This window comes from Galeopterus variegatus, unplaced genomic scaffold (genome assembly GCF_000696425.1).
Source record: "Galeopterus variegatus unplaced genomic scaffold, G_variegatus-3.0.2 Scaffold8646, whole genome shotgun sequence".
Taxonomy (NCBI): Eukaryota; Metazoa; Chordata; class Mammalia; order Dermoptera; family Cynocephalidae; genus Galeopterus; species Galeopterus variegatus.
In genome coordinates this window covers 106,898-117,249 of record NW_007734757.1, presented here as the reverse complement: position 1 = coordinate 117,249, position 10,352 = coordinate 106,898, and the positions used below count along the sequence as shown (strand labels likewise).

General features: G+C 38.5%; 1 protein-coding gene across 1 annotated transcript; it reads right to left on the bottom strand.

Moving 5' to 3' along the window:
• Nucleotides 1-4,002: 4,002 nt before the first annotated feature.
• LOC103608624 (olfactory receptor 4F6) lies at nt 4,003-4,978 on the bottom strand. Its single transcript, XM_008593034.1, has one exon. It carries the CDS (start codon nt 4,961-4,963, stop codon nt 4,025-4,027), a length of 939 nt encoding a protein of 312 aa, XP_008591256.1. The 5' UTR covers nt 4,964-4,978; the 3' UTR covers nt 4,003-4,024.
• Nucleotides 4,979-10,352: the final 5,374 nt, after the last annotated feature.

Here is a 10,352-nt window from a genome sequence, read left to right as displayed (position 1 = left end):
TGTACATCTAGTATACTACTTCTAAATACCACATAGTATTCCATGGTGGGTATGCACCACTTTCTGCCTATCTCATTACCCATATTACCTCTAAGTTTTTCAGGGCCACTACATATGATTATGCAAGTGTTGGATGATCTTGCCTCCAACTTCTCCAATTCTCATATCTCAATAATGTTTACAATCAATTGGAATACACCAGTGTAATAATACTGGTTGCTAAAATTCTAAAATAATCACACACTGGTTAGAATATAGCCACTGTCACAAGACCCTTGAGGTCCCACCTGCCCCCAGGTACTTTCCTCAGAACTCTTTATGAATCAGCTACTAAAAGTTAATGTCTGTAACAGCAGGGGTCTTCAGGACCCTGCACCAACTCTGCAGCCAGCATCTGTTCTGATAAGTCAAAGTGCCCATACTTACAGTAGGTTCATATTTTGAATATCACACCTGCTCTATACTAAAAGCAACACTGCAGTGAACACCCTCATACATGTCTCTCTGAAGATCTGCAATGACAATGATCACATCTTTCAAAGCAGTATGAGGCACTGACCCTTTGAATTAGTGATGATTATTTTATTAATCACTCTTTGATGGCATAGAAAAAAATAATAATAATAAAGCAAATGACTGATCTAAATCAGTGAGTAAATTCCAGCCCTAGAAATAAAAAGACAATTTTTCTCTCCACTGTCCTGAACCCCAGTCTGAGGGTACAAAGAGTAGTCATTAATTCATCATGTTGCTATGCTAACAGTTACATGTCAAAGATTCATGACAAAATACTCAAATGTCCACTCAAATAGAATTAGGCCAGAGAACTTGGGTGAAACATAAGGGCACCAGCCGTATAGTGTGATTACACTACCAAAAATTGTCCAGTGAGAACTGCTAGGGAAAAACTAAGAGTCAATAGACAGAGATTTGAAACACAAGCATCAATTGTAAAGGCATAAGACTAGGGAACTCAAAAAGATAGAGGCCAAGAGTTCCATCTGGATAAAAGCAAAAAGTAACTCAAACAAAGAAGAAACAAGAAAAAAGGACAAGGAGCAATCAAGTACACAGCTTGCCTTTACTGTCCAACCAAGGTGAGATAGAGTTGAAGAAAACCTTTGCTTGTACCCCAAGAATTCTCTAAGTTACTTATGCATAAATCATAACAAACTATCATCAGCTCCATAGATAACTTGAGAGAAAGGATTGACTACTTAAGTAGGAAGAATGCACATGCCATATGTAACATCGAAGAAGTCATTTCTCTTTTTAAGATGAGATAATAAACCAGTTGAGCAAGTTAAGCATCACTAGTGATGTCATGTGGATATTATGCACCCCCTGATATCACATGATAAGACCTCTACACCTCTTGGGGATTCTTTACAAAAACCCAGAATCCAAGTCTAACTGTAAGAGAAAACTTCAGACAAACTCAAATTGAGGGACATCCTACAAAATACCTGACCAAAACTCCTCAAAACTGTCACAGTCATGAAAAACAAGGTAATCCTGAGAACCTGTCAGAAACCAGAAGAGACTAAGGAGACATAACAAAATGTGATGTAGATCCAGGATTGAATTCTGGAATAGAAGAAGGACACTAATGGAAAAACTGGTGAAATCTGAATAAAGTCTAGAGTTTAGTTAATAGCAATGTACCAGTGTTGATAGCTCAGTCTTGGAAAATGTACCATGGAAATGTAAAATTACATTAGGGGAACTGAAACTCAATGTGGGAACTCTCTGGACTCTCTGCAACTTTTCTGCAAAACTAAAACTATTCCAAAAGAAACTCTTTATTTGAAAAAAAGAAAATATAAGATCAGAAAAAGAAAGGTAAATAAGGCTGAATAGATTTTTCAGGTGAAAATCATGCTTGAATATTTGTTGAAACTTTGCTATTTGACAAAGACACTCAGACACAAGGTGAATAATATATGTTGCATGTCAGTGAAAATTTGAGTCCAGAGGGGATATCAGACTTATCAACTGAGGAAACGTGATCTAAAATGATAGAAGACTGCAAAGGACCAGGAATCTGTCAACCTAGATTCTAGATCTGGGCCTTCCATATATTACCTTTATGAGTTTGGGCTAATCAGTTAATTTTCCAGTAGCTAACTTTCTAAAATGAGAAAACTCTTAGATAATTTACAATTTAGTTTAAAATTCAAAAACTCTATGATCCTGAGCCGAGCCCGTGGCGCACTCGGGAGAGCGTGGCTCTGGAGGCACAGCAGCGCTCCTGCCACGGGTTCGGATCCTATATAGGGATGACCGGTGCGCTCACATTGCTCACTGGCTGAGCGTGGTGCGGCCGGTCTCAAAAAGGACAAAAAAAAAAAAAAAAAAACTCTATGATCCTACTGGAAGTTTAATACTTTTCTAAGTAACTGCATGTGCTATATAAGATTTTTTTTATCTCTAATGTACCTATCTACACTCTGTATGATGCAGGAGCTGGGGCTCTGCCCACTTTCTTTTTTGCCAGATCCTCCCTGTTTAGACTCTGCCACTGAGGGCACTAGAGGGAGATTGCACGGCTGGAGGTAGAAGAAGGGGCTTGGTCTTTCCTGTTTGCTTTCTGTGAGCTTTCTCTCTGCATGCTGTGCCTGTGAGCATCCCCGAGCCACACTCTTCACTTCAGGAGCCTTGGCACTCTTTCCAAAGCAGCAGCTGAATCCAGTTGCAGTTTTTCCAGTGCTAGAGGAAAAACTCCTCACACCCTCCTCCCGAACACCTGCCCCAGCCAGTGGCACCTCTTCCCCAGAGGTGTGTCCCTGCCCCATCTAAGATCAGAGACACCAGCCAGGCAGCATCCCTGCCTCAGATATTTGAGTTTCCCTTCACAGTTTCTTCCTTCAAGTGTTTACTAGTTTGGGGGGTTGTTTTTTTGTTTTTTAAGTTTTAGCAATTCAAAATTCTTTCTTTTATTTCCCCATCCATAGGGGTGAAAGCCACTTTCTACAAATGCTATATTTATGATCTTATTCTTTTTCAAATAACTAGTTAACAACTGTCAAAAGACAAACTACAACAAATTTAGTTTCAAGATCTAATTGGCTTTTATTTGTGATTCTAGAATCAAGCAACACCTCATTCTGTAAAGTAAAATTATTGTTCTGATGAGCAGAGCAGAGGAAGTTGGCTCTACAGGCAGAAAAGGGCTGGAAAAAAGGCAGAATTAGAGAACAAAAAAGCAGATTGATGTATCAAAGTTACTTCCCTTTAGGCTTAAAACAGAGGGGAGTTCCTTATTGCACTGACTCAAGTTGACTGGAATCTACTATGCTTTGTTTTTCTGCTTTGTATTATCTCCTTTTGCTTTGTTTGAAAACTTGCCCATTTCAAAGTCCAGTTTAATTATGGGCACTTAGGACAATTGGGTACATTCTGATTTGGTCTGGTCTGCTGAGGCCTAGTGCAAGAGGCTAGTCCAAAACTATGGCTTTCCATAAAATCTGTTTAACACAACTTTATTCTTAGTAAACAATTCCTGCAAATTTTCTCTTTTCAAAAAACTTGTGTGGTTTCTTTCTCCTTACTAGACTTTGAAACAGCCAGATTAGCAAATAATTAGTATATGATGAACTAAAAAGATAGTAGACAAATCAGCTGTATAGAAAGACAAATCAAGTGAAGTAAAAATTAATATTTATCTTTAAAGTAAGATAGTCCGTTCAAAATGGGAAAAATAAAAATGGACAGTAAGCCACATACTGACTTTTAGAATGGATTAACATTTATATTACAAAATAAATACAATTAATAAATTCTATTTGGCACTGTATAGAGGTAAGACAGGTGAGATAAAGTAGCTACAACCTTTAAGTCTTTAAGTCTTTTATATAAGCAGTCAAGAGATTGACATCACAACTCAATTTGGAGAGAAAAAAAAGACAGAGCATAAAGCCTATTAGCCGGTTAATGCATTCCGTTTCCAATTAACAAAGCTTATTTAGCACATATCCATCTGACATTCTAGTATACTTTGCTTTTCTATATATCCTCAGTGTATTTAAGATATTTTACTATAATTCAAAAACTGAGTGCATTGTCTTCTCATTGCCGCCTTCATCTCTTTATTCCTGAAAGTGTAGATGGCCGGATTTAGAAAAGGAGTGATAACTGCATCAAAGATGGCAAGGAATTTATCCAGATGTGATGTAGGAAATGGCCACGTATAGAAAAAGATTAATGGACCAAAGAACAAAACCACCACAGTGACATGAGCTGACAGAGTGGAGAGGGCCTTGGATACACCACCCGAAGATTTTTTCTGAACAGTGAGCAAAATAAAGATGTAAGAGATGATCAGAATTAAAAAAGAAGCCACAGAAATAAACCCACTATTTGCAGTAACCATGAATCCCAGTGTGTAGGTCTCTGTACAAGCAAGTTTGATAAATCGAGGTAGATCACAGAAAAAACTGTCTAATTCATTAGGGCCACAGAAAGGCAAGTCTACAACAAAAGCCAACTGAATCACTGAATGAATAAGGCCAATAACCCAGGAAGCAACTAAAAACGAAATGCACCTCTGTGGGCTCATGATGGTCAGATAATGCAGAGGCTTACATATGGCCACGTATCGGTCAAAGGCCATGGCTATGAGCAGCACCACCTCAGTGCCCCCAACTGCATGGATAAAGAAGATCTGAACTACACAGCCCCCAAAAGAGATGGTTTTGTGCTTTCTGAAAAGGTCATAAATCATTTTGGGGGCTGTAGAGGAACAAAATATCAAGTCAATGATGGAAAGGTTGGCCAGCAGGAAGTACATGGGGGACTGTAAACGAGGGTCAGAGGCCACAGTTAGCACAATGAGGAGGTTTCCCACCAGGCTTGCCACATAGAACACAGAGGAAAAGAGGCAGAGGAGGAGCTGGATTTCCCACGAATTGGAAAGTCCCAGGAACACAAACTCAGACACCCCAGATTGATTGGCTCCATCCATCACCTCTGTCAGCACTGACAACGCTCATGCTACCTGAAAGAGGAGAGAAAGGAAAAACTCCAGTTTAGGATAAATAGCACTGATCTTGGCAAAATCGCGGGTGATTCAAAAAATGGCTGAAAAGTAGATAGAGGCTAATTTATGCCCTTGGAGACAATTTCAATCACAAAGCAAGTCATAATCCTTTATTGTTTATTTTATTGCCAAAAATATACGTTGCACAGAATAAGAACTCTTTAGAAATGGCTCTGTCTAATTGTATGCAAAGATATTTAACCTCATTTATAATTAAATAAGAACATACTAAAATAGGAAGATACCAGTTTTTTCTTATAGGTTTGGTAGATATTTAAACATTTGACAGAATTCAGGATTTGGGGGGGAAATGGGGAAACAGGCAGTCTCGTAACTGGTTGTGGGAAAGCAAACTGATAAAATATTTGCCAGTTTGGAAATATCTTCTGAATTTTTTCACAGTCATATATTTTGTCTCAGCTCTTCTGTTTATAGGAGGGGAAAACATCCCTGAATATGAGCAAAGAAATAGTATTTCTTCGGTTTTTTGCTAAAGCATTGTTTTTAAAAGCAAAAGCCTGACAGTAACTTCAATGTATAGACTAGCAGAATAGTTAAATAACATACTAGATTCCTACTGTGGAATACAATGCAGCCGTTTATAATACTGAGATAGACCTAGCTACTTAGACAAGACCAATAGGGAAGAAGTTGGAAGTTTCCTGCACTACCTTATCCCATCTGGATTTAAAAGTAAAATTGATAAATAAAGCAAGATAATAAATTGGTAGAAAATATCTAGGCTGATGCACAAAAGTCTGTTAACAGCAATTGTCTCTAAGAACTGGGGCTGAGAAAGAAATGAAGGAGAAGAGAACTTTAACATTGTGCTCTCACTATCTTAAATTTTTGCAGTGAGCATATATCAATTTCACTTTTACAAGGTAAACATATGTGGATTTGAAACATTACACAAGTTGTGTCTTCAGAGCATTCAAAGATATGACCATAATCTATCTCCCAAATTAAGACAAGGATCAAAGCTACTTTCAAAACATTCACTAACGTTGTTATCTATACCTATACCTCACACTCTAAGCTGAACTACTTCCTCTTGGCAAGACATGCTCCCAAATGGCACTTACTCCTCCCTCGTACACACACTGACATCCTTCAGCTCATGCCTTCAGTCCACGTTGTTCACTCCACCTGCATTGCCCTTATCCTCGTAACATCGCTCTAATTCTTCCTTTCTCTTCAACACGCCACACTGCAAAATTCCTTCCTCCGTGAAGTCTTCTTTGATACCCTTACTTTTATATACACTAAATGGAGATACATTTTTCTTATATTGTGGTAACCAACCAAAAACACTAATAATAATCATGTTCTAATAATGGTCTCACAAGGAACACTACTGAATTCCCTGTCATTGTAAATGATGTTTTCTTCAATATCTCTTTAAAATGTCTTTTTTAGTCTTTCATGTGATAACAATATAAATGATATTTACATTCATAAAGAGCAACTCAGCTTGGAATCAGTTCAATTCAATCAGCAAATGATTGAATTCTAAATTGCTCCCTTAGAAGTTGAAAATTAATCTACTAATGTTTCCAACTCCCACTCAATCCTAAACCCTTCTTAATTTTTACACAAGACTTTCTTTTTTATCTTTAATTTTTTTTATTTTCTATATATCAGGTTAGTAAAAATTAAAAAGATAATTCTTAGTGTTGGTAAAAATTTAGAAAACAGGTTTGTACATTCATTGTTGGTGATACTGCTTTCTAGCCAATCTTTTGTGTTCTATCTATACTTAAAACTTGAGGTCTCTAGGCACCACACTTTGTATCAGCCCCCACTAAACACCACCTTTTTTAACAAGGGCAGAATAGTAGTTTAAATCTTATCTTTTCAGTGAAGACAGAGTGAAGCTGTTCACTTAACTCACAACTGCAAGAGGGAAATAGGTTACAAATGGTGATAAGCAACTAAATCCCTGTATGCCTTTATAGTGTCCTGAATCCCACAATTTGTTTAACACAAAGCACAAGCCTCTGCCCACACTCCCACCACTAAGCACAGAATGTAAGAAAAGAGAGATAGACACCTCAGAGATCATCTAGTAGCCAGTTGACTTTCTCCTCTGCTCAGGTCTGCTAATACTTGTGCTGGCCAATGTAAAGAAGAAACAGATTATGAATCATATGGGCTTACCACCAATACAAGCAAGGCTGATAATTATAGAGATTTTTTTAAAGTTGATCAATATTTGGAGTCACTCAGATAAAGATTTGTGATCCTTGCTTTCTAACCTTTGATCTTAAGTTACTAATAAGGTCAAGTTTAAATTAGAATTACTGGATAATACTAAAATTTGCAAGGAAACATTTCAATCTGATCATCATAGAAGTTTCTGCACTAGTTTGTTCTTCCTGAGCTGGGTAGAAGGAGCTCAGGACACTATTCAGAATACAGGAAGGATGTATGGGAATAACCACGGGAGCTAGACACTCCCAAAATGATTGTTCTTGTGCTATTAACACAACAAGCCTTGTAGAAGTTTGTTGTTGGTATGACCTGAAAAAAACTTTGCTAGTGAATGTAAAATCCTTTTACTTTACAGTTGAGGAGGGGAGGGAAAATGATTCTGCTGAAGCTACAGAACAAGTTTGTGGCAAACCCAAAATTAATATGTTTGATCCTTGGCTTCATCAGTACAGGCTATTTCAACTACACCATGTTTCTTTTGCTGTGATGGTCTAATATTTACCTTCTGCATATAGCCCAGGAAATCACAATATATCAAAGCTAGTTTCTTCAACATTATGGAAAATTTTTCACATTTTACTGTCACTGGACTCAAATCTTCCACTCCTCCTTTTATTCTTTTCCTGGAGACCTACACTCAGGACATCTGTGGAAATGTCATGAGCTGACTCTACTCATCATCCTGCTGTCTTCTGTATTTTGGTTGTTAGTTAATCTTTTGCAATTTCCCTGTTGAATAACAGAGTTGACTCATTTCTTCTGGTTGATTAAATTCTCCCTCTCACTGTTCTGCGTGTTTCCACTAGAAGTTCTAATCTCCATCAAAGACAGTTTCCATCCATCTAACCTACCTGAACAATGAAATTGTTAACCATGGAGTTATAGGACCATGAAGTGAAGAGCTCCTGCTTTTGAAGTGTTATCATCACCTGGTGTAAAAAGCCATATGTAATACCTCCATAAAGGGAAAGGTGGCTAATTAGCTGTATTTGAAAGTTACTTAAACATTGCTATAGAGACCTGGGATTGCCACCTTGAGTGTATTTGGCCAAGGGAATTGTTTCCTAGGACCACAGAAATTTGGCCACAGCGATCGAAGGGAAAAGCTGGTAATAGGTCACTTGAGGGGAAGGAAAAAGGGAGACTAGGGATTATTTGTGCATGAAAATTACAGATTTTTAAAAATATGTTCCTGCTTATTTTTCATATTTGTGAGGGAAGAACTCCATAGGAATGAAAATATATACTTTCCAAAGAGTGAAAATAAAGCTCATTTCCATAAGAAAGGAAGGAGAGAGAGAGAAAGAGAGAAAAAAAAGGCTTCCAATGTGGCATGTAGTATGCGATTCATGTCCTATTAGAAAGGGTGACTAAATTAGAGGTAGTAGGATGTACAGCTGTCCCATCAACATTTAGTTTGCTCTTTATTATGTGTGTGATATGGAGAGATGAATAGAGCGTCACAAGAGCAGCATGAGGGGATGAACTCAAAATGCTAGTGGAGCTGGGATAAGGCAAACCACTAATGGTTTAACCTCACCTAGGTTAAGATTTAAAAAAAAAAAATAAGAATGAAAACAACAGAAAACCTCTGGTTATATTTTATTTCTTTACATCAAAAATGTGCACAGTCAATGAAAGGCCAATGATAAATTACAACTGCACAGAGCACTCTGTATTCATTGCTGCATTAAAAAGTAGCTTAAATCAATAGCATTTACTTGCTCATGAGCCTACAATTTGGACTAAGTTCAGCTGGCTCGTTCTGCTGGTCTCACCTGGGCTTTCTCATGAGGCCTCACTCACATATCTGGAGCCTTAGTGCTGGCTATAGGCTGAGCTTCTCTCTCCAAGGGGTCTTTCATCATTAATTAATCTTGCCCAAGCTTTCGTACATGGTGGTGTAGAGTGCTACAAGAGGGAAAATGATGAAGCTGCAAGGCAACCTACACCTAAGTTCTAGAATTCATGCAACATCACTTTTGCTTCATATCATTGATCAATGCGAGGCACAACACCAGGCCAGATTTAAGGCTGGAGAAATAAACTCCACCTCTAGGCAGGAAGAAGTGAAAAACATAGCAGCCATATTTTTTCAACCAACTGGAAACTCCATAACTACCCATTCTGAGTTGTACTAATTGGCTAAGTCTCAGTTAGGAATAACTTTAATATAGGGACCTGATATATGTTCTAACTAGGACTATAAAGTGGTATTACTCCAACTTTTACAGACGCAAAGGAGCATTAAGCTCTCTTCCATTCCTGCTTTTGTCTTAGATACAACAGATTTGTAATGAGTAATTTTAACTTTTATTTTCTTAATGAGTTTGTATCCTGATACTACATACAAGACTCAGGCCACATAACCTTCTAGAGTCTTCTGCACCCAGGGCAGACTAGCCTCCTAATTGTCAAAGAATGCTCAGGAACACTGAGGTGAAGACACAGCTACATTACTTGATTTGAAAGGAGCCTAGAGGACCTGTAGAAAGAAACTTCTCACCATCAACAAATGAGATCAGGCATACCTAGAACTGTCTGATGAACTTCAAGTTTCCAAAGGAAGGCGCTGTGGTGCACCTGGGAGGAAATCATTATGAAGGCAGAAGCTATCTAGTTGAGTAGGCCAAATTAAGCAGTGAGGCCTGGTGACTGAGCAGGCAGCAGCAGAGCAGGGGTGTGCAGGACCACCCTCCAACACATCCTCTCTACCCCTCCCCAGATGGCCCCCAGATTCCTACACATTCCTGCTCTCCCTCCCAAAAGGACTGTGGGGAAAGGCATAGATCAAGCCAAGAGCTAGCAGTCCAGCACAGGCCTGGAGAGTTCCAAGCAGTGATAACTCAGAGATCAGCAGTTTGGGAGAGGTGGGCAGTGGCTCAAGCAGATAGCTATGTGCCACAGAGTGGCTTCTGTCCTTCAAGCAGAATGGCTACACCACAGCCAGCAGAACAAAGGGTCAGCACTGATTGCATGCAAACCTTCCCACTGTGATATTCCAGAAAAAACACTTGGGAAGAGAATCCAGGAAAAGACTAAATTTCTGCTTCTCAAGCAGGTCAGAGGAATGAGACTTGGGATATTTTGATAAATGTGA

Excerpts from the sequence above, each read along its gene's own strand:
- LOC103608624 (XM_008593034.1), bottom strand. The coding sequence starts at position 4,963 with ATGGATGGAGCCAATCAATCTGGGGTGTCTGAGTTTGTGTTCCTGGGA.